Source organism: Emydura macquarii, unplaced genomic scaffold, assembly GCF_026122565.2.
Source record: "Emydura macquarii macquarii isolate MOO-44397 ecotype Brisbane River unplaced genomic scaffold, CSIRO-AGI_Emac_v2 contig_2897, whole genome shotgun sequence".
Taxonomy (NCBI): domain Eukaryota; kingdom Metazoa; phylum Chordata; order Testudines; family Chelidae; genus Emydura; species Emydura macquarii.
In genome coordinates, this window is record NW_027133034.1 from 26,637,284 (window position 1) to 26,662,824 (window position 25,541).

At 37.6% G+C, this 25,541-nt stretch overlaps 1 protein-coding gene across 1 annotated transcript in view; it reads right to left on the bottom strand.

Moving 5' to 3' along the window:
• Nucleotides 1-25,541, bottom strand: part of KCNN2 (potassium calcium-activated channel subfamily N member 2) — a 112,302-nt gene that overhangs the window by 70,464 nt on the left and 16,297 nt on the right. Inside the window, exons 5-6 of the mRNA XM_067568598.1 lie at nucleotides 24,854-24,949; nucleotides 1,919-2,337 (exon numbers count right to left, since the gene is read on the bottom strand). Of these exons, the coding sequence (XP_067424699.1) occupies nucleotides 1,919-2,337; nucleotides 24,854-24,949 (515 nt within the window). The remainder of the gene's footprint in view (nucleotides 1-1,918; nucleotides 2,338-24,853; nucleotides 24,950-25,541) is intronic.

Below are 25,541 nucleotides of genomic sequence, written 5' to 3' on the forward strand. Positions count from 1 at the left end.
AAACTGGCTTTATCATAGTCTGTTTTGAATATTCATTTAATACAGGGCAAATAATACAGTGATTCAATAATTAAATTACAGTATTTTTTTAAATGGCATTAAGTAGGAGTTTAAGCTGCTCAGCTCCTCTTGGGAAGCTCCTGGATGGTGTACCAGTTGAAGGGAAATTGGAAGGAATATGACCAAAAAAAAAAAAAAAAGGAGACAAAATTGGTGAAAAGAGAATTGTCTGAAGTTTACTGTTAACATTTTCAGGAGTAGAAACTGACTTTTAATAAATAAAATGTATAAATTACAATTTGTTCTACCTGTCCTAACTTAGGGGACTATTTTGAAAGACAATAACTAACTTTTGTAGTGTTGTAGCCATGCTGGACCCAGGATCTGAGAGAGAGACAGATAGGTGTAGTAATATCTCTTATTAGATCATCTTCTGTTGGTGGAACGTACAAGCATCTTCTAAAGAAAAGCTCTGTACTGGTCAAAATCTACTCCACCAACCAAAGTTGGTCCAATAAAAGATACTTCCTCATCTATCTTGGCTCTCTCAATAAATAACATGATAAGTCATCCTTAGCATGGTGTTTTCAGAATATATTCTGACAATGAACTATTCCTGGCATCACACGCTCCATTATACATCTTCACCACAGCACTTGGAACACTGACAATCCAAAGGAACATACTCTATCACACTTTATTCCACTATTTCTCAGGGCTGAGGTTTTTTAACAGGAAAGACTGTGTTAACAAGATAATCTCCATATTTGCTTTACCACTTTTCTCCTTATGTCTACAACAGTTGACTGCCAGAAAGCAACTGAAAACTTGTTTTCAAAATGGGCACATAGGCAAAGGAAAACATAGGCAAAAGGAATGATCGGCAGTTGATAGTGGAAATCTTGGAATTATTTTGAAGAAAGTATTCCAGCATGAGTAATTGAAGGTATTTCAGTGGAGGGCATCAAATCTTTCAGAGCGATTCTTCCTAATTGTTTCCATCAAATAGTCCTGTTCCATCTGTTCTTATCACGGTAGTCAGAAGTTACCCCTGCTCATTTCTTTTTGTAAGGGATATTTTTGAGAAATCTGTTTTCAGGGTGTTTGATTTGTTCTGTACCTGCTCAATATCCATTGATTGCTGAAGCTTGAAACATAAGTTAACAAAATATCAGGCTATCAAGGCCACTTTTTCTGGGCTTCAGAAGAAAGTGGCAACCACTATAACTCCCACCTCTTTCCCCTATTGTTGTATTTGTATTTCTACCACTCTAAAGCAAATATTTGTAAACTCCTAAATGTACATAAATACTGTATCCATTAAAACGAACTAAAATAAGAAGTAAGGTCTCAGACTATACTGGGGATTTCACCTTTGATTTTTCATTTTCATTACAAGACACTAGAATTCTCAGAGTTTTTGGAATCGGTTTTTCACTGGGATTTCCCATTACTGATTTATTTACACCGTTGTCAATAATTGTACTAAACCGTAAGTTAAAATGACTGAGACCTAATATTAATGCAGAATTTTAAAGACTATTATTAAAAGTAATTTTTATGGCACTCATGTTCCACTACCCACTCGAATGTTCTAGGCTACTCACAATAAACCACTCAGATAAAATTAGAACGAAGTAAACAAAAAAAAAAAATTAAAAAAAAAAAAAATCACATGATACTGAAATCTCTGACAATTTAAACATCCCTTTCAAAGGCCTCTGAGGTCAAGAGATAAAGCATTCCATAGAACCATGATACCAAAAGCACAATACAACTAGCATTCAACATGCCCCAGGTACTAGAAGCCCCACTCCATTCAACATAAGAGAATGAGATAGTACCCAGGGGATTAGAAGAAAAACACTTTGTAAGACATTTACGTTTCTTAAATACATATAAAAGGAAAAAGACTTACCTTTCACAAGCTCGGACAGTCCATGCAGCAATTATCCATAAGGAGATACTAAAAACCAACAGTACAGTTCCCGGACATATTGTCATTAAAGTCTTCATTACAAAACGTGTATTGAAGTTTATCTTATTTAGTGCTCCAATGCTTCTAGATGAGGCATCTGTGAAAAGTTTGCTATGCAAAAGCATAACTCTGGCAATAAGATATAGTCTTAAGAACATTGGTATAGATAAAATAATATCCACATCAGCTGTTGTTGTGGATGGAGCATAGGAGAAGGCAAGCCGGGCTGTCCATGTGAATGTATAGTTCCCGGGTATGGGATGTATAGCACACACCAGTATTTCCAAGCAGATGAAGAAAATACGCTCGTAAGTCATGGCTATTCTCCAGTCATCTGCTCCGTTGTCCACCATGAACAACTGAAATAATAAAATGTAAGGTCTACTTTAGTAAAGGTTTAACAAACCTCTTTTTTAAAAAAAATAAAATATGCAGTAGTTGGTCATTAGCAACATTACAACTGACAACATTTTAAAAACAGAAATATATCAATACTATTTGTTAAACCGCTGTATTATGGAGTCATGGTGTAACTAAATAACTCAATACATAATTTTATTTAAGCTAGAAAGAACTTTATATATATATATATATATGTTATATGCACATACATGCACACACACACACACACACACACACACACACACGAAATTGATGTATAAGATGTTTATATAAATCTGAAATTTATTCAAATACTTATATCCTCTCCTATTTGTAATGTCTGATTAAGACCCTGCATATGCTAAGATTTCTGTGCAAGCTTAATTTTGCACACAGTGAGTAGTCCCATTTGCAACTGATGGACTGCTCATAGTACGTAAAGTTTAGAACATATGAAAGCTTTATCAGGACTGCGGCCTAAATTATGAATGGTGGCGGCATGACATGAAATTTTAGGCCCCTTTCCTGCAAAGGCTTACGCCTGTGCTTAATGCGGCATGAGTGGCCTCGATGAGTTCAGTGGGGCTGTTCACATGCTGAAAGTTAAGAGTATGAGTAAAGCCTTTGCAGGATAATGGGCCTTAGATGCTACCATTGAGGCACAAATGATATCCGACACTTCACTATGTTTAGCAACTGTCACCTCCAGAATTTACTAAATAAATAAATACCAAACAAAACAAAAAACTCTCTTTTAGAATGGGGGAAAAAAATCTTGAGTTAAAATATTTCACATCATATAAACAACCTCATGGCATCTCCTTTCTTTCATCTCCTTCCTTCCACATACAGACCTCCTATTGATTTGAATTGGAGCTATGCAAGGAAAGACTGCAGAATCAGGCCCTATGAGCAGCTATTCAAGAAGGAAAATGATCCATAACACTAGCAGTGTTTCATCAGTGGTAATGTTCCCCGAGGAGGCAGGAAAAGGAATGTCTGGTACTGTGAATGTAGTCTGAACCCAGCTGTTCACTACGTGGGCAGTGTGTAAAACTTCTTTCCATAGTTGAAAGATGAGAATCCTTCCTAACTAAGGTTTTTTTTTTTTTTAAATCAGATTAGGAATTTTTAAATTGATTTTTAAATACCACAATACATTTCTAATAGGAAGCTACAGGAGGATTATGAACATGCGAAAGATACCCTACATGATGTACAGTGCCCAGCAAACTCTTCTTCATTGGCAGTGCTGCTACAGAGCAATCTCACCTCTCTTCACCTATCAAGAGTTTAAGTGGTCCCCTGAACTTTCTGTATTAACTCTCAGAGACTGCAAACACACTGTGCCTCCTCCTAAGAATTCATTCAGCTTGCAATTTACAAAATGCCACTATTCTTTGGGTTAAGACAGTGAGAATTGTAAATTAATGCTATTACAATTGTGATAACTGCACAATTTATTTTAAAAGACTAAATGGAAGACTACAGTTTATGAACTAATTGGGGATTGAGGCGTCCATAAAATTGAAATATTCATAAAATTGAACATCTCAAAATTACAATAGGTAAAGAGCATAAGTTAATGTAATAATCATTCAACGAGCATACATAACAAATGGTTACAAATGCACATAGTTGCTGTTTCACCTATGTCCGACCTTTCAACTAACTCTATTTTCTTTTGAACACTGAGCACAGTACACTTATGGTTCTTGACCATGAGAAAGGACACTTAAGGAGACAGGGGCATTTATAGACAACCTTTCCAAGGAATGACACATCTCATACTATGGTGTTTTCACCAGAGCATAGGAAGGTCAATATTTCAACATGTCGAGTACGTGATCTCTGCTCCTTTCTCAAGTACATACACAGGTACTTAATGACCAAGGAATAAAAATGGTTCATGTCGCTGGTTGATCATAAAAATCAGGGTTCTATGGTTTAGTAAAAATGAAATCCACCTTATTTTTTAATGCAACTGTTTACTTTTTCCTTAATGCTCTTTACCTTCATCATAGATATCATTCTTATCTTTCCTTCAGTACTACAATAGAACCTCAAAGATACAAACACCTCAGGAATGGAGGCTGTTTGTAACTCTGAAATGTTCCTAACTCTGAACAAAACATTATGGTACAGTACCCTGCAGTCAATGTCTTCCAGCGGAGGTTGGGAGAGATCTCTGCAAAGGGGGCACCTGGGAGCACTGCCTGGTTTGCAAGCAGCTCCCTGCCGTATTCCTGTTTCTTAACTTTGTGCTGAACTGGGGAGGGGGGCTGCCCCACACCCTTGGCACTACAAGTCCCAGCCCTCAGTTGCCTCTCCCCAGAGCTCACCCTGTTCAGGGCACTGCTTGCCATGCTCCAGAGGCAGCACGTGGCAGAGGGTTGGTGCCAGTTGGCTGCCAGAGTCCCTCCCTCCCCTGCCCTTTTCACTCCCAGAGGTGCTGGCAGGACCCAGGAGTGCAGCCATGGGCAAAGCTTGGGCCGCATCGGTGCACAGGCTGTAGCCCTTTGAAACTCCTTCAGAGCGCAGCTGACTCCCACTCCAGCCACAACCCAAGCTTTGGCTGCAACTTTCAGTTTCTTGCAGCATGAGCAGCTTTCTTTCCCGGGCTCAGGGTGGGAGGGCCAGGGGTGTGTGAAAACAGCTTCCTCCTCCAAGTGAGGTGGGATGAGAGGGGGAGAAACAGTGCCCTTGGCTTACAGGAACAGAGCAGACCCTGGATTGTTTCTGCTCTGCACAGTGTTGGCTTTCTTTTTTTTTTTCCTCCCCTCTGCTGCTGCCTGATTGCTCACAGTACTTCCAGTTTCACAGAGTGTTTGGTTGACCAGTCAGTTCGTAACTCTGGTGTTCATATCTTTGAGGTTCTACTGTAGTGCCAACTAGTTGCGGTATGCCAAAGAAACAGCACAGACTGAATTCCACACAGACAACCTGTACTCAGAATACTGGTCAGTAGGTTACTCAAATATGCTTCCCAAATTATTTTGAAATCTTATCTACAGACTTTCTGAATAGTAAGCTCTGTGCTTTTTATGCTATATGTGGAAATGAAATTCACTAAGAAATACTGGTATGAAATCAATTTCCAATTTTTCCTTTGCCAAAGATGAGCCAATTTGCATTTAACAAATACAAAGAGCCAAACTCTCCAAAAGTAGAGGCTTAAAGACTGCAATAGAATTGAGTGTGCAAAAATGTAGTCAGAATCAAGTATTTGGTTCAAGGAATGATCAAAGGCTATTTCAGAGGCCCAACTATTTGGAGGGCCCAATTGTACAGGAAAAACAGGTAAATAATAACCTACCTGTCTGCTAAAGAGATAGGCCTCACATTTTGTGCGGTTTGAATTTGAGGAAGATAGTTAACACTTAATCTGTCTCTGGAGAATACAAATAACTGAAATGTTTATTTATAAGAGTTCAGTTATCTCAGACACAAACCAAATAAATGTTAAGCCAATCGTGTTTTAAAACTTGATGAACAAAACAACCCCCACACCTTACAGAATTCATTGATAAAGATAATAAGCAATCTCCTACTAAAAGTCTATACCTAGAGCTTCCATTGATTTCAATGAGACTACTGTGTGCTGAAAGATGGCTTTCTAAAAACAATACCTTATGTCTAACTCAATTTAAGATATGCATTTATAAAGGTAGACATTAAAATGTGATCTTAAAATTGCTCATGCAAGAAAAATGTCATTGAACCACTCAATGTAGGAAATGAAATTTTTAATATCCTTAAAATCTCAGTATGTAATACGTATTATGAGGACACCTCTATCTGTATGTCATAAGTGAAAGAATTCCATCAGTCCTACTTGAACTCTAGGTAGGGAGAAGTAGTTTCCTCAGTAATGCTTAATGGTCCCATAATCAGATTCAGTGGTTGGAAATGGAGGGAGGGGGGCATTGACCAACTCACTCTATGTGGACAATCAATAAGTGCGCCACCAACCACTATGGTCCACCAACCACAGTTCAGGAACCTCTGCTTCAGAAAAAGGTTAGTTAATGTTTCCAAGTCATATTCATGAGGTTGCCTTCCATATAGAACCTTATCTCTAGGGGCATATTGTGGATTGATTTGAGTATGGACCTGGTGACTTTGATTAATGAATTTGGCCATTGCGTTTGCATTGCACTTAAATTGAGAGGTATCTAATATGCACAGAAATTAGCATTGGATTTCATATACGTGTAACTATTATATATTACTTATATTAATTTGCATCTCCAGAATGACAATATTTGAGTTTACATATGTTTTGGTGTTGATATTCAGAAGACAGGTTTGAGGGGAAGAAAGAACAGCTAACAGCACAAGCTAAATTCTACATACAGATCCACATTTCTGCTCTCAGTTACATGTGTGCAGTGCTCTATGTACTTAACTTAGGAGTCTATTCCCCATTTAAAATTAATGAGTGATGCCTGAGCAATAAGGAGAGAACAGACTCCTACTGTAGAGCTGAATCCTGAGGTTTGTACACAGGCAAAACTCCCATCAAAATCAGTGGGAGTTTTGTCATCATATGGACTTTAAATCTGGTTACGTTCTGCATGGAATTAATCATTAGAAAGCAATTCTTCACTGTAAACCTGCTGTACTGAGCTTTCTAATATAAATAATTATTTTCCTTTCATCTGCACTTTTCAAGAGAACTTGAGAAATTTCCTTTATTTATTTATATTTATTATATATTATATTTATTATAATACATTATAAATATTATATATTATATTATAAACAATATATTATATTTATTTATAATAAATTTCCTTTAGTTTACTGTGGAATTTTATGTGAGTAAGTAATATGTGCATAGTTATCTGACTTGTATATACATTTAAACATGTAGTCTTGGGCCATATTGAAAATCTAGCCCAAATATTTCATGGCACATTTTGCAAAAGAAGGGATGTTAATCAGGATGTCCTGATCACATGACATTTAAGGTTTTGTTTTCAACTGGATAGTGACAGCATTCTTCACATTCTCTACTGAGCCGTTATTTAACACTGTTTTGTACTTTAAAACACTAAAGGTTAGAGCTTTAGCTCCATTCTTTATCCACATGAAGCATAAGAGGACAAAGATGGTTTTAACTGCTGGCTGTCCAGAATCCCAACAGGCCAATTCTGCAGTCGGCAATCACTGGGACATAGGGAAGCCTCAGTCATGCCATCTTTTCCTCAAACATACCCATTGCAGGAACCAAGAGGGGTGTAGACTCTGCAACAGTAGCTCTGTGCCTCCCAAGAATTCCTCTAGGCAAGAGGAATTGTCGAGGTTCTAGACCCAAAGGCTTTAGGGTAAAAAAAGATGTCCTAAGTAGAGCAAGATCTTGACACTTAGTGCTGTTGGGAAGATGCAATCTTTGCAAAGACTGCAATTCAGTAGTGAGTTAAGTGATTTCTGAAAGTCCATAAAACTATCATGAGATCAAAGCCGTGTTTTTTCAGCCAAAAGGAGAAAAATTTAGCACAACACAAAAGTTATATTCTCTTGTATTAAAAAGGTATATCATAAGCCAATACTGAGCATAATTTCTTCTGGTCTTGCTGGAATAATCATCACTTTTAAGCACCTCATATTTATAGTCAGTAGGGAGCTATTTATCTAGATGAATTTTACACATCTTTCAGCCAATTCACAGATTCAAATATAAAACCCTCCATTCAGGGATGCTCCGTGGATTTGTGACACTACTTGGACACATAAGCAAGTGGCTGAATTAAACTCATCCAATAAATGGTTCTTTCATCAGTGGCAGTTTTAATATAGATAATTTTATTTAATATATAATAGTATTTTTTCTTCTAATAGGTAATCTAAGTATAATTTAATACAAATGCAGGGCTCGTTTCTCCCTAATGTGGTAATAAACAGTGTAGTGAGAGGAAGTGCTTCAGGTTTCAGCTTTTGGAATGCTTCCACCAGGCTAGGGAGTTGAGGGTTCTGATCCATTAACCTACAAATCTAGGAGATGTGGAAGGGGCATTCATGAAGATGTCCTTTGCCTTTGCCCTGCTTCGACTGACCCCCGAAAGGTTCTGCTTAGCAGAAACAGAAGCCGCACAAGTTAACACTGCCACAGGCAATGATAACTTGGGCTAGCGTCTCCCGCACATGGAGAGAAGAGAACCCAGAGAGACAGATTAAGTGGAACTCCTCACTTCTGCAGGCTCACTTCTCCCCTTCAACCATGAACGCAAAGGGGATCAATGAGCCCAGTACATTTTTTTAATGATTTTACTTCTGCTATATCAAATATTTTTATTTTTGTGTTAAAATATATACTTACATATAACATGCATAAAGGGATAGCAGGATATAGTGACAAACCAAGTAGCTGCACCGAATTCATTCTCAGTATAGCTGATGAGGGATGGGGAGAAGGGGAAGCATACTTAGCTTTAAACCATGTTTCTGCCTCCCTTGATGTCAGGGGCTAGTAAGGATCACAGCAGCCCACACCTCAAGTGCAGCAGTCTAATAGCTGCTCCAGATTCTGCCAGATTGTAATGGTTCCTGAGGGACTGACAAGGATAACTGGAATGCCACACACTCTGGCCCCAACTCCTACCTGGTCCCATCCCACCATTCTACCTCTGGCCTGCTCTGAAACACCCCTACTACCAAGGAGGAAGATGGTGGCATAGAATCACCTATGCCAGCTTTACAGTGGAATCCCCAAGAGAATCCCCCAACTGTCCCTTTAAGGCAGCTTTAAGTTCCCTTGGCACCTCTGGAGAGATGCATAATACAGAGGGATAATTACATTACCCTGATGATTATACTAATAAAATACCTCCAGAACCAAAGACCAAATCTCTTCAAACAAACATCTTGTCTTCCAGACAGTAAGATATCCTCTCCAATTTTGTCACTGCACTAATCCTATCATCCCAGTCAGTAACGTTATGGAAACACTAGTTGTGGTACCATAATTCATCAGAAATGTTGGCCCCAAGAATATAAGCACTTCCATCTTCCCTGAAGGCAACTTGCCTTCTTTCCCTTTGGGAACATTGGAATGAAGTGACCATTTTGAAGGTAAACATACCTGTTAAGGAAACTAGAGGAGTGTGTGCACGGGAATGTGAGGGACAGGAGTTATAAGAAGACTGGGTGAATGTGGAGGTCAGGAGCTGGAGGAAACTGGCCAGTTCACATTGGGTGCTTTGCAATTGTCCAGAGCAGCGGTTCTCAACCTTTTCTTCCCCCGAGTACCACTTGGGAAAAAAAGGGGGGGGGACTTTTGGCAGTGGCGGGGGACTTTCGGCAGCGGCGGGTTACATGGGGGGAACAATGCCCTCTGCCGAAACCCTTCCGCCGTTTGCCCCTTTTCGGCGGCAGGGTTTCGCAAGGATGGGTGGGAGGGCACTTCCGGCGGCGCGGTACGGCTCACGTACCACCCAGCCTTCTTCGGCGTACCACCGGTTGAGAACCGCTGGTCCAGAGTGAGATAAAGCATCCAGAACATACTGGTGAATCTGGCCTTAAAAGTTAAAATAAAGGGGGGAAAAGTAAGGTTGATACTAATATATTCAATTAATTAGAAATACACGTAAAATGCTTTTTGGATTTCTTGTTTAGCGTTTATGTATGATTTGATTTTTTTTTTTAAATCCAAAGAAATTCCCAAATAAAACTGTTAATTTGGAGTTAAATTTGAGAACACAACAGTAATTTAAGGGTAAAAACATTAGAGGGATGTTGTAACTATTTTAAAAACACACATTACAAATCCAAGAAATTCCAAAGATAAGGTTAAACTTAAAAGAAATCTAAAGATACTAAGGTATAGAAATGCAGAATTAAAGCACCTTAACTCTGAACTCTCACAGCACCATGTAGGGGGGAAAAAAACAAATCAGATGTATCTTTAGAAATCAGTTTTTATCTACTCTGGGAATACACACACTATCATGTACTAAACAACTGTATTGTTATTGTACATGCTGATTACTTCACCCCTATCACACTGGTTGGCACATTGGCACAAGGCTCCACCAACTCTCCACCCAGCTATCCAAGGGAGGCAAAAACACACTAGCTCCTCAGAGTCTGCTATCCCCAATATGCCCTGAGTGTAATCTGAGTAAACCACACAGGGGAGCACACAGGGTCCTCATGGCCTTCTACTTTACTGTGCAGCTTCATAGGGCAAGTTACAGTCTTGCCATAAGGCAAGAATTTCAACAGCAGGGTCAGATAAATGAGGAAATAGAGGACACGTGATGTGTTCCTTTACATATTAAATATGGTTTTCACCCTGCACCATTCATTGTGACTGAAGCTGCTGTATCAGCATAAAGTAGCTTAATCAACAAAATCCTTACCAAACCCAAATCTACCGAGCATAAAAAAGGAAATCCCAGCCTAGTCAATCAAGCACCTCAGCTTCAAAGGTTATTGCCATTGCCTAGTTGTTGACATTTTTATTGGTGTTTAACATCAACAAAAAGTTTATCATCATTAGAATGCGTTACCTTTATCAATCCTGTCTAGTTTACATGAAGTATCCCAGGGAAAATAGGCTCTGTCTATCCTCATAGCCCATAGTTTTGCAAGAATCCTGCAATGTGTGTTTATAAATGAGACGAGACTGTAGTTAGAGCAACTAACCCCATCATTTTCCTTACCTTCAAGATAGCGATATAACTGCATTTCTTAATGTTTCAGGAAATTTCCTTTCCACAAATTGTGCATTCTGCACAGGCAGCCCAGACTAGGAAAAAGCTCATTGTCTTGCAGCCCAGGAAAACCAAAAACAAACAAACAAACTGGCAGAGAAGTGAAATTTAAAATCACTTACTGCCTGCAATACAAAGTGTTTATCTGATTTCAAACTCCTAGGTGCATTGACTAATAAATCTGACCTGAGGTTGAAAATAAAAATTGCTCAGTCTCTTCTGTTTCCTTCTAAATGTCACCAAACAGCAGCAAAAGAGAGTGGTTTGCCAGCCCTGCCCCTGAACTGCTAATTTTCTCCTCTGGCTCTGCTCAGCCAATAGTATCCCATAACACCCTTAGGCAGTGGGCACATGTCTAATTATATACGGCTACAAAATACAAATGGATAACCACACATTTTCTTATCTGACAATCAAATCTGAGATGCGGGTTGCCACTGTACAGAAATCCTTCATTTGACTTCACTGTTTCAAACCATCTCATTTGAGAGATCACAACAGAATGGAAATTGCTCATACAAAACTGGATGCAAGACATATTTAGTGCCATCTTGTGTCATTACAGCCCAGTCCTGAACAGCGGGTAATACAATGCAGTACCATCCTAGTGAAACGATCAGGAGAGTGAGCTTTTGCTACAGTAGTGACCAAGGAGAAGCTGTTCCACCATACCGCAGTCAGCCTATCCCTTGTGCACAGCCCAATTGCTTCAGCTGCATTCTACAGTCAAGAATCTGAGTCAGGTCATGCACACATGCCTTACATAGAACTACTGACCAAGGCCCAAGCATAATTCTTTCGGGCCCAGTACAGACTTGTAACACAGGACCTGGTAAAGTGTACCCATTTTCCCCCACACATGGGGGCCCTGCTACTGACTGCAATGAAAATTCTATATGCAGAGCACTCAAAGGATCAGGCCTTTAGTGGATCATAATGCCTTTTGAAAAAGAAAGTGCGAATGCCCCAGACTGATGGCGCTGTAACGTAAAAGGGCAATACAATTCCCACCAGTTTATGCACTTTCACAAATGCAAACCTCACTCTGTGGTAACGTTTTGCTATGACACACCTCAGACACACGTTGGTATGCAGCCGATAGCTACTCCCATAACGGGATTAAACTAACATAGGTGATCTTCAAAAACAGCCTCTGAAGTATTGCCAGTGAATGCTGTTTGATGGCTAACTATAAAATTTACAAGTGCAAATTATTATTTCTATTTTTTATTTGAATGTCACTAGGTGTGTTAGGCCATGTCCAGACATATATGAACACATAACCTTTGTCCTGAACTGTTACAATCTGAGATGTGGGTTCTGCACATGCAAAATTTGTGGGGGCATTTTAGAGATTGGGTCAAGGCCACTTTGCAAGATTGGGACTACGGTGTTAATACAAGATGACTTAATACCAGGCTGTAAACACACAAATAGGCTCCTCATTGATTTACTTACCTGAAAGTACCATTGTCTTCCTTTCAGAGAATAGCATTCATTATCTGAAGCACATTTATATGTTTGATAAGAGAGTAAAGTTGAAGCATTAGCTTACCATTGTAGTCAAATATATCACATACATTGGTCAAAAGTATGTAAAGACTGCCTAAGGTAGTGTTACGTGAGAGACATCATAATGTTGGAGGCTTGAACATAACACCACTCTAGTGCTTCATGAAGGTTTTCAACATTAAGGCCTGGCTTGATAAAGCCCTGGCTGGGATGATTTAGTTGGGGTTGGCCCTGCTTTGAGCAGGGGGTTGGACTAGATGACCTCCTGAGGTCCTTTCCAGCCCTAATCTTCTATGATTCTATCACATTATTAGAATGCTTCCTAACACTGACCTACATAGCCCAGTAATACAATATCACTTTTGCATTGCAACATTATGTTGTGGGGATGCAGTGTTGTGCCATATGCCATACAGATCAGTTACACTGAGCTATGCTGTACACATGCTTCTTGACTATGGCAAATAACACAGACATTCATGACAGTATTATCTTATTGCATGTCTCAGTCTCAGTGTCATATTGCAGCCAAAAAAGTATTTGTTTGACATGCCTCTCATTTCACTGGCATATGTGTGGGCTGAGCACGGGATGGGAGCCATGAAATACTGAGTTCCAGTCATAGCTCTCACACCAATTTCTTCCTTGGCCTTGGACAAATGATTTAAACTCTTTGCCTCAGTTTTCCCATCTGTGAGGTGGGGGATAATAATTATAATTATTTAATTCACAAAAGCATTGAGGGGATTCATTAACATTTCGAGTCACTTTGACAGTGAAAAGCACAATGTAAATAATAATGTACTCAGACAGGTTCTTTTTCTTACTTCACACATACACACACGCACACCCTATCATGAACTGTGGCGATATGGGGGTTAAATCTTTAACTGCTCATGAAAGACATGCAGCTACCACTTAAATAGTTCAAATTGTAACTTAAAAGCAAAAATCTGTTCCAAAATTCTGTTTGACAGGTGACAGCCTACACACTTCATAGCTCAGCAGACCAAATACAAAGTCCCATTCAGAAATATTTATTACATACTGCAGATGAGAAAATTAAAAGGTGGCTCTATTTTAAAAAGTTACTCTGTAAAAGTGTCATTGTGGAGTTGTATATTTGTGTCTCCCACTTATTTACATAGCAAACATGCTCATTATACTAATACAAAATTCCTACTGCCCCCTCAAGTCCTGGAAACCTAGGCTCTGAGAGTCAAGCTGGGTTTATTCCTTCTTAAGCATGATCATCAGTAATTAATGTTCTGCAGGCCAAATTACAGCTTCAGTTACACCTGTGAAACACCTTTGTTTTCTGGTTATACCCCCCAGTGACACCTGTGCTGTCCTAATGCCCTCAGTGGGTTTGCTCAGGTGTAACTGATTGGAACTTAGTAAACAATTCTGCTGATGATGCACAAGGGATAAACTTCAGCTCACTATGTGGGCTCTGAGGTGTTAACACAAGTAGAATTTTTTTTTTCACTTAAGTCATCAGATATGGCTCTGAATACATGAAAAGCAGATCTGTAGTATAAGGTGCCATTTTTATAGTTATTTTTTCAGATTATATCTTCTTTTTAAGAGATAGAAAGATGCAGAAAAATATAAATCGATTCTTAATAAAAATATTTAAAATAAGGAAATCTAATAGCTTTTTAAATATAAATACATGTTGCTGCTTTAAACTAAAAAGTCATGTTGGACATAGTTCCTGGTCTTAATCCACGTGGAGCAGAGTCAGCAGTGCTGAAAGTTATTCATAGGAAGAATGGGGTACTCCTTCAATAAGGATTCAGTCCTGCAAGGTGCTGAGCGCTCAGAACTTCACCAAATAAATGGGAGCTGAGATAACTCTGCACATTGTGGGAGGCACTCAGCACTGTATGTCTCACCACACCTTTCATTACCAGGCCTTGAATGAACACCTAACTTGTTTCCCTTTCTTTTCTTTAGAATGACATTTTTTAAAAAGTAAATAAAAATGTATTTTTATTGAGGGTCTAAGTTTGACACTGATCAAAGAGGACAATTACAGGGATTGTTTTAGTGAAGAGTAACATAGAAGTGTGTCATATACTTAACAGCAATATTAAAAGGGGCATACACATGCTAGATACATAATATAAAACTCAAACTATCAGTATCTTCAGCTGTAAAAGTATAGTTTAAAATAGATTGAGCCTAAGTGACAGCAAGTGCTTCAGGTTTTCCTATTCTATTTAACATAAGAACTCTTTCTAAGCCAGAAATATATTGTATAAAAATCAAGTGTAACCTAATGGCAACTATGAAATAGCAATTTATTTAAATAAATCTTCCAAAATTAATGTAATTTGACAAAGCTGACATATGTATTCACAGTGAAAATACATAAGCCACTAAAAGTAAAATTGTTAAATATTGCATATACCAAATTTTCAGAACAGAAATCTTTTCTGATTTAACTTTCAAACATAATAGATTTCATAACATTTAAAAAAATTAAATACTATTAAAACAAATAGCATTTGATATCAAATACTGATTTTCTCTGTTTTGTCATGACCTGTATCTCTTCTCTTTTCAACAGAACAGAGTTATACTTCACCTGGTTAAAAAATGTTTTTTTCTACCCCAAAACAATATTAAAAACAGACTAAAAGCTAAATAAGGAAAGCATTGTACATATAAGTGCATTAGCCAATGCATCCAACTTATCCAAAACCAAATTACCAAATTAATTATAGCACATCTTCTCTAATACCTCTTCTGTTAGAGGCAACTTAAATTTTATTGAAGATGAGCTACACAAGCCCAAAATATTTAAACGATTCATCTTTTAGTATGGGAGTGAGAAAATGGATTGAATTATATTGGTAGTGAGGGTTAATGGTACTGAATAAAGTTGAACAGAAGCTTCCACATTCTGTCAATGTTCTTGAATCCTACACACCATCACTGCTATTCCTGTTCTCGCCCCTTGTCAAATTGATTACAAAAATATATGTAAAATCATATTCAAAGGCCAGGTCTAACAGGTCTGTTAGTAGAACATAGATTCCATAAATCAAATCACAGAAACGTACTCTACATTTGTTGGGCCTGACTCCCGTTTCATTTAAACTATTGTAAAACAGAAAAATTTGCACTGAAGTGAATTAGAGCTGATTCAGGCCTATTGTCTATAATTGCATGGTAGACAGCATAAAAATTTTAAAGGTATCTTATGGGCCAGAGCCCCAGCTGGTGTAAATTGTCATAGTTCCACTGAGTGCAATTGAGCACGAACAATTGACACAAGTAGAGGATCTGACCCTCAGCTTCCAAACTGTTTTGCTTCCAACTTGTGTAATAATTAATATTCTTGCCAGTTGTTCATACTGTGGTAAGTAGTAATTACAGTAGGTTGGCCATCATTATTATGAGAGCCACACATAAAAGAAATTCAAATAGTGCACTTGGGTGAACAAGGCTAGATGTTTTTCTAATCATTCATTTGCTCAGTGGTCCATTGGTGTGATAAAAGAAACTGTCGCAGATGAGCATTCTTGAACGTAAGCTTATTAGATCTCAGAACTCATGTTCAATCAATATTAGTTGGAAGCCCAGATCAGGTTACGTTGTTTCCTTCCATCTGTGGAATTACAAAAATTCAGACAAGATGCCTTAGGCTGGAGCTGTGATAGAAATGCTAAATTCGGGCAGGATGTCTTAGAACTACAATAGAAATGCAAAATCATTGACCTATGTTGTAAGACGTTAACTACCTTTGTAACAGCACCCAGCCATACGCTGTCAGATAAATAACAAGTGACTATATGTGACTTGGGACTCACTGGCACCAAAAGAATCACCGGGGCATGCTGGCACCATGAGACCCCCCCACTGTGTGTTATAAGTACCCTATGTGCAGTAAATGACCTGTTAAGTATCAGAAACTCCACTACACGATCTGTATGTAAAAAGGAATCTTAAAAAACCTATATAAGCCATCTGTATTTTGTACCAAGGTGAAGTTCCAGAGATCAGCACAGGGACGTGCTGTCTGGGCTTCCCTATAGCTATAGCTTCCTGTGTGTATGTCACAATTAAAGTTCTGCTCGATCCAACCCTAAAAGAGAAGCTGCGTGATCTTTTCCATGACACATCTCATCAGTCCCTCTTTTTTATAATATGGATAACAGTGGTCCGATTTTCAGAGGTGTTGAGAACCTACAATTTCCATTAAAGGCAATAGGAGACATGGGTGCTTGATATCTCTGAAAAATCAAACTACATCTTGACTCATGTAGAAAGAGGAAGATGATTAGATTGGATGGAACACTTAAAATACATACACATCAGGCTTTAAATAACCATTAAATACTCAATTGTGTTGATTTAACAAACTAAAGGAAATAATCTATTCAACCTGCACTAAGGATCTCTTGTTTGTAATGTGGATTTCTATTACGTAGTTAGCACATAGTTTCTGCATACGTGCAGAAACTCTACTAGTAGTAGGGGAATTTCCAAACACAGACATGCAATAGTCACGGTGTGGATCAGAAAGGAGAAATTTGCCTTGTGATCAGTTTTGTGACAGTAAAGCCTGATCCAAAGCCCACTGAAGTAAATGAAAATATTCCCATTTACTGCAATGGGCTTTGTTAATCATTAGAACATGGTTTTTGGTTCTTCATCTTCCTATTCAACAGACCTGCTCCTTGTGTTTAATCATATTTTCTTATTTGCCTAACTGAAATAAGTTTTTTCTACATTTTATTTCTGTTAGCGCTGCAGAGCCAATATATCTAAGGTGAGCTGGACTCTAGTCTTTCTGACACAATGTCAACAGAAATGTTTACTAAAATTCAGCTACAGAACTAATGAGATACGCATGTATAACTCCACTAAAGGCAGTAGGGTTGCTTAGATATAAATGAAGGCACCATTTAGCTAGCAGAATAATTATTAATTGTAATTATGTTTAAAAAAATGAAAAAAATCCAACTTTACATGTAGTGAATGCAACATTTTCACTGAGGGAGTTCCCATTGACTCCAGTAAGTACCCTGAGTTCATCACAGGAAATAAGTTGGTCTAGTGTTTATTATAATAGCGCATTCTTAATAACTAAATCTCCCCATATGTTTCCTACTGTTGTGTGTTCCAATCTGCATATTTTGGGGAGCGGAAGGGAGAAAGAGAACCTCTGGATTCCTTTATTTATTGTCCCACCATCACCTTTGGGTTCCAGAGTGTAATGACTTTCCCTGTAATTGATGAGAACTGAATGTAGCTCATTGCAGAGCCCATCAACTCCGCCATGACTTCTAGTCAAGAATCACTTAAGAACAGTGCAAGGCACTTCCTCTTCCTCTCTGAGGAACCAAAAAAGTCAGTCCCCCTACATGTCTTGGTAGTGATGGATTAAGTCCTGGAAATGAAAATGAATGCCAGTGGGCCAGCTATGGCTTTGAAATTTTATTATGGTTTGTACTTCACTATTTTAAAGCTCACTGGAGTCCTGTAGACTTTCACCAGGACTTTTGCCTCAATATGGCCTGAAGGTCCAGTCTTATGAGGTGCTAAGAAACTTCAGCTATTCAAGGGCTGCCGATCTTGATTCAGTTCTACTGGCATAATTTTTACTTTCTATGCCAGCAACGGCAGCTTTATCCTAGAGGGAGTCACTTCTGGAGAAAGGCATGTGGTGGTTATTCAAGGAAGGGCTGCTTTCACTTGGGTTCTGTAGAAGTCCCAATAGTAATGATGCCCTGATGATGGCACTGAATTAGTATATACATGGAACATGCCCCACCCTAGCCAATGCCATACTGGCCAGCTCCAGATCTTTTGTGAAATAGGGATTATGGACACGTTATGCCACTGTGTCCTCCCTCCTTGGGGTTTTTTTGTGTGATTAAAAAAAACAGTCACCAGAGACCTGCTGTTCTGGATTATGTAAGAAGAGGCCAGTGTAACCCTGAGCTGCATCTAGATCTATGAGAAAAGAAGGCAATCCCACCTCCAGTTATATCAGAGTTACATGTCTAATTTTTCATTCACTGCTATGAAAATTTTCCCTGCACAAATTATGAATCTCAACAACAAACTCAAGTGGATGGAGGTGGAGTAGAACAACATTATGTTCTCTATCTCGGAAGAACATGTTTTAATCATGTTATATATTGCTGTTTAAATTATGTAAAGGAGTATGTGGCAACAGTCTGTGTATACATAGATGAGTGCCTTACATGTTGTATATGGGGTGCCTTTTACATTTTTGTAATAAATAAGTAGTCCCAAGAATACAATCAGCAAAAACTAACAATAATTCCTTTTCAGTGTATCCTATTTATTTGTGTATTTTAGAACCAAGCAGCAGCAGAAAGAAACAGACCAAAAATTTTCATGTTACCCTTTTTCCTTACTTTATCAGATTCTATATGAGACACACTGAACTATCTGACTGCTCTGTGATGTAAAAAAATACAGTGATTCAATGCCAAATTACATATCCTAATTCTTGACATGGTTGACACTATGCTAACTGTAACTGACAGGGCAACTTTTGCCATTCTAGTATTCTTACTTTTAGCTGTCTCATTCCTCAAATGAGACAGGAACAATGAAATTCATCTGAGCGATTTCCTTTTCCTCAAAACTTTCAATCAAATGCTCAGAGAGAAAAAAACCCTAATTTTACAGTGTTACTGATGAGCTACAAAGATCTGCTCTGAAATCAGAAGCCCTCTAGCCCTAAGCATAGTGTTACAGGAAATTCAGCTAATGTGCTTTTCATTTACTTTGTGCTGAATCAATGTTGAATAAAAATTCCTGTCCCCCTCCCCCCACAAATTTCCCAATTTCTTGTTGTTGGCTTCTGCCTATATTGGTCTTCCTGCCACATGCACTTATGCTGTGCATGCATGACAGGTCTAGAAAAGCCAACAATCCCATTTTGTGGCAAACCAACAGCAACAGACATAATTAATTTGTGGTGCAGCTCTGTACACCCAGAGAGCAATCATATACTACCATTCCATTTTATTAATAATGTAAGAACTCTATGTGTGCTGAACCTTTATAAGTAAAACACTGCTAAATGATGTGTAGTATGTAGTGTATACCAGAAATCAAAGGGATTATTTCTTATTTCATTCAATATGTACGAAGGTGGAAACATTTAAAATATTAGAGTTAAACTTATTCCAGCTTTATTTTTCTAAAATGGAAGGAGAAATCAAAATTGCCTCAATCATCATAATCAACGTCTATGGGCTCTCTCAGGATGCATTATTTTCATTCATTCACTCTTTCTTCACAGTTTTCTTGGGTTTATAACTTATAGAAGTAAACGTTCTATTTAAACTAAAAGTCCATATAGAAAATATTACCCCGCTAATTATTATGTATAATCATAAAAGTAAATCACTAGAGTTTCTGTCTCCCTTATATGGGTTCCCAGTTCTTCAGTGGGATATTAGATAAACCTTAGAATGATGGGCCACTAGTTAGTCATTGGGCAATAAAAATTAATCTTACTAATCTCACCCTGTCTGTCTCAAGAACTTCCTTAGCAGACTTTTGCAGTCAAGGAAGTACCTACCCTGTGTCAGGATCCTGGGGACCGCATAGAGTATGCTTTCCCAATGGAGACATACGTTCTCTTCAAAACAGTTTCTTTGAAGAACCCAGAAAGCTTATGGAGCCAAAAGCCACAGTGCCTTCTTTTGCCTGCATAGGGACTCTAATGCATATTTCATAATCCCAAATAAAATGTTTTCATGGCATTATGGGTATGATAAAAACCAAACAAATGAAGAAAACTCAGAGATAAGGCTGTCTACATCCTTGATTCCTGACGTTCTTGTCTTGTTCACAAAGACATAAACTAAGAATAAAGTATGATTTAAAATGTCCTGGATCCTGCGGATTTGTGCTAGTTTTAGCATAAGTTAGAATGCCAAATGTAATAAATTACTGTAATAGATCTCTCTTTACCCACTGAGAGTTTAAAAATAAAAACTGTACAACACTAATCTTATTTGTATAGTACACTAACACAATCACTGAAAGTCTATTTCAACAATGTATTCGTTTAAAAAAAAAAAAAAAAAAAAAGCACTTTACAAAAGATTGCAAAATATCCAAACATCATCCTCTTCCTAATATTCTAGAAATATAGTATTTGGAAAGCCTTGACCTATGTACATTTATTGGAGCATAAAAATGAATTTGTTTTGCTAATGGGTTTAGAATGCAAGACTTAATGTGCCTTCAAAAATCATAAATTTCTGTTCAGTTAATATCAAAAGCCAATAAAAATGTCATTTAAACCGTGCATTTCCTGAAACATTTTGAAATGGAAACTGAAAATTCTTTATAAATGATGTTTACATATAGCTTCTGTTTAGAACAACAAGACAGTTTCATAGCCAACCATTGCCAAAAGAATTTCCAATATATGGAGCTGTCTGTGGTGCTGAAAGAGAATAAACCAACGTATGGCACGAGGAACTGATGCTCTTCTGCATTCTCACTATTGAGTATAGGGTCGAACAAAATAACCTAACACGTCTCAGCCCAACCAAGACTGTATTATAAAATTTCCTCCATAAAAAACCTTGTAAAGGAACCTCATAATTCTATTAAAAACTATTTACCAAACATTCTTAAAATACGATCCTTGTCAAGTCTGGACAGGCAAGCTGCAGAGTTTGGCTATACTGCCAATTTGACAGCTTTCCTATCAGGATACATCAGAAGAGACATTTAAATTGGTATCACATAGTCACCTACAATATAGGGAAGGACTGCACCACACATTGTTCAGACTTCCCATTGGCAGCAGCTCAAGGGAGTAGATCATAGAAAAATCAAGAAGAAATTTTTATTCCAGCTAGTAAGGATTTTAGGTCATCAGGTGCCTTCAAGAGTAACTTCTGGGAGCAGACACAATCTCTAAACTTTCATCGTTTGTCTCAAAATACTCTGCGTCATGTTTTGTAGAACAAATGCCTCTTATTTCTAAGTACAGGTAGCGCTGCTTCCCTCATAAAATTTGTCACTCTACAAACAGAGAATATTGATATTCTTCCATTCCCCAGAATATTGTTTGCTATCTCAGCAAATTCCTGTTAATTTGCACTGTACTGATGAGCACAGATTCTCATATGAGGATTAGAATGGAATCAATGCTCAAACACAGATTAAGTTAATAACAAATAGCGAGATGAAACAAAAAATCTCCAGACCCCCCCTCGAAAAAACAATAAAATCTTCCCTGTCAAGTATTCTATATCTCTATGGACATGATCTTGTAGTCCTCAATCAAGATAGCTCCCTGTTAGCTTCAATGAGAGTTTAAGGACTGCAGAATTTGGTACTATAAATGTCCCTTCAGAAAACAGATGGCTAAAAACTGATCTTCTTTAAATCTACTGTTAGTAGGATTATGCAATATTTTTCATGGGACAATAACCTAAAGAATAGATTTTACAATTTCTGTTACAAGCCAAAATATTTAAATTGTGTCTATTGAATTCAGACCTGAAGTTTAACATTCTTTTATAGCCCTAGTTATTATTTGCTACTTATACGGCTGTTTATGTTGCTTTGTGTGTTTTTTACAGAAAGGTGAATAAAAGGTTTTAAGTAGATTGTCTTTAAATCGGTAGGATATTTAATGTTGTCAGCTTAAAGGTGGGTGTAGTGCCCTTTCCCATGTTCTTGAAAAGAGATCTCCTTCTTCATTGTCCAGGTGAACTGAGCCCTGAAGATCTGCAGTTTATCCAGAACCCTGCAATGTCTATTGACAGTCTGCAGTACCTTCCTGATGGAAAGAAATTATATCACTATTGTGCAACTAGGTATAATTTTAGTTTTAATGCTATCAGGCAATGTTAAACTATATGAACTTTGATTAAGCTAGTGGATGGTGTTACTCATTCAATATAATCTCATTTACTGGGAAGCTCTCTAAGAGGGCCACTAAACCCAGAAGAACTCACTGAAATGCAACCAAAGTTGCATTTTTATTATTGACCAGAAAAACAAAGCAGTCACTAGGGTTACCAGCACTGTATTTAAAAAATAAGGGACTGTTTTCTTAGCACTCTCACCCCCCTCCTCCCGATATTATTATTATCATCATCATCATTATTAATAAGCGGTACTCAACTACATTCACCAGGAATATTTCTTGCTGCTTTTTACAGCACTCAGCAACTCCCGATTTTATTGTACAGATATGGAAAAAATAAGGGACATCCCTTGTAATAAGGGACTGTTGGCAACAAAAAGCCTTTGATTTCATATATATTAGCTGAAGAACGGAAGTCATGGGTTATTTTATGTTATCTTTTGTTAATAACTGGAGAAGACACATGCAGGAAGATGCACAGACTCTAGCTTTACTACTAGCTTTAGCAATTATTATTTGCAGAAATTTAGCGGACAAATATAAATCACTGATCTTTCTAAACAAATTAGAACAAATCAAAATCCTAGGACAAAATCAATAATATATATTTTTGGATCTGTTGTAGACTACTAGAGTTCACTTACCAGTACAATAGTAGGTACATTTCTCTACAAAACATTAACTTCTCCAAACTTCAGAAATCTTCAGGCTGGTTTTTTATTATTATTTATTTTGGTCTGGGTCATGAGTTGGTTTTTTTTGGAGGTGGGCAATAATCAAAACTATGTCATGGTGATTGTTTAATGAACAAATGTTTGGGTAATTTTTATTTTTGTTTTATTGTAGGTTGGAGAGTTAACTCAAAATTTTCAAACTGATGTATACATAGATAAAACTATTTAATTATCTGGAAGTTTCTTTATAATTTTCAATTTAAAGTTTCATAACAGAATTGCATACAGCAACTGAAATATCTAGGGAGGTTGATTTAAATTAAGAGTTTACGTAACACACTTCTACAATTTTCATTATGAGAAACACTGGGGGAAAAAACAGCTTACAAAAGTATTAACATATATATGTTTTCTATTCTTCTTAAGTCCTCCTTATATTAACATTTCCAAAGAAACTACTCAAGAAGAATTAAGTTAACCGGTTTCCTAGATCTATGATCTTTGTGCAAAGAAACTACAGCACAATCCAGAAATGGGAGTTTTTCATGTATGAAAACTGCAGGATCAGGGTCCTATTTTGCAAACGGTCTTGGATAAAACAGTATTCTTTTACTCTAATATTAGCAGGTAGGAGCCTATACCTACTCTTATATAACAGCTATGTTACAGAGTGACACAGTGGGTGAGGCAATATCTTTTATTGGACCAACTTTGTTGTAGCTCAGAAACTTGTCTCTTGCACCAACAGAAGTTGGTCCATCCACCTTGTCTCTCTAATATCCTGGGACCAACACAGCTGCAACAACTATATTATAGTTCCTTCACAAGTGTTCCATTTTTCTTTGTGTTAATTGATACAACAGGAAAATGTTTCTTTGTCCTTGAAAATATTCATTACTGCCTTAAGTCACAAGTTCTCCATAGTAAGAAATAACAGTAGCATTATATGTATCTAGGAATAAAACATCAAGGAAAAATTAATGTAGAGATTGTCCCTACTTGATTACAAGCCCAGTCCTTCACTCCTTAGCTGAACAAAATCCCAACTGAAAACTTGATTTAGTTATGGAAGGAAGTCTGCATGTCCTGAAAAGTTATGTTTTTAACACTAATAAAGGCAACCCTTAGTTGACCATTACATTTTTCTCATATTTCTTTATTAGATACCTATAATTTCTGTGGCATTAAAAACATCGGTTTACAATTTAAATGTTCTATGGCTTGTTTTATTTATCTTTTTTGTTTCCAACTATTGTGTTATCTTCGGTGTTTAGGACAATATGGTGAAGACTTCACATCTAGAGGTGACTGAAATCGCCTTACAATTAATCATGTGATCTAATGAGGCTGTATGGATCAGCATAACATAGCTCTACGTTCTGGGCTAAAAACTTCTCCTTACAGCATAAAATAACAAGTGTACAAAGAATGCTCTATTAAGTCATTTAGGGGAAGTGATTATATAACATGTTACAGACAGCAGTTTTATAACTTCTAGTAAGCATATCAATTTATTGTATTTCATTTCTTTAAGAACCCTTTCAAATAGATTCAGTAAACTTCAGCAGAAACAAAGTGATTTTTTTCTGAAATACTGGGAAAAAAAGTAATTACTCACCAAAGAATGCCTTTTGAAAACTGAGTCTTTTCATTACGGTACTTTCAATGTTTGGTAGTTTATAAAGTGAAACATTACCTGAATTTCCCTTGCGTGGTATACAATAATAAGACCAAGCAGAATAATCGTGGAGAGGCTAATAAGGCATTTTAGAGCTAATGAATACAGCGACTCCTGCAACAGAAAAATATTTGAGTGTCCATGAAAAGATATACACCTTTATAAAAAGACTTTTTTGTCCTTCAGCCTGCTGTACTGTTAGGGGGAAATCTATCTTGCATAACAAAGACCAGGATTAAGGACTTGATTTCTCTTTTAAGGATGAAGAACGGCTGCCCTAAATCAAGAGATTTACTTGTCATTGCTTCAGCAGCTGGTCCAGTATTGGTGAGGCAGCCAGCACTGGGGACCCAACTAACTCTAGGGATTGCTAATGGGATGGGAAGCTTCCGCTCCAAGAAGAAACAAAGTTTCTCTCAAGTCTATGGCATTAGGCAAATCCAAAGAAACTGACCCCGGTTGTCAGAATGAAGATTTGATCATGGTCATGCAAACCGCTGACTCAGAGCGCACAGTTTTCTTTTCAATTTGTTCCCAAATCCCTTCTCTCCCTCCTCTTTCTTTCCCTCCCGGGTCCGTAGCGCGTTTAGCAAAGGAGCAGCGTCTAACGTGCACCGGTGCCACTGGCAGGTGGGATTGGCCGCCGGATGCAACTTAATGTAGAAAGTATCTGCAGGGGCACGCGCTGCCAGGGAACCGTTCTGCC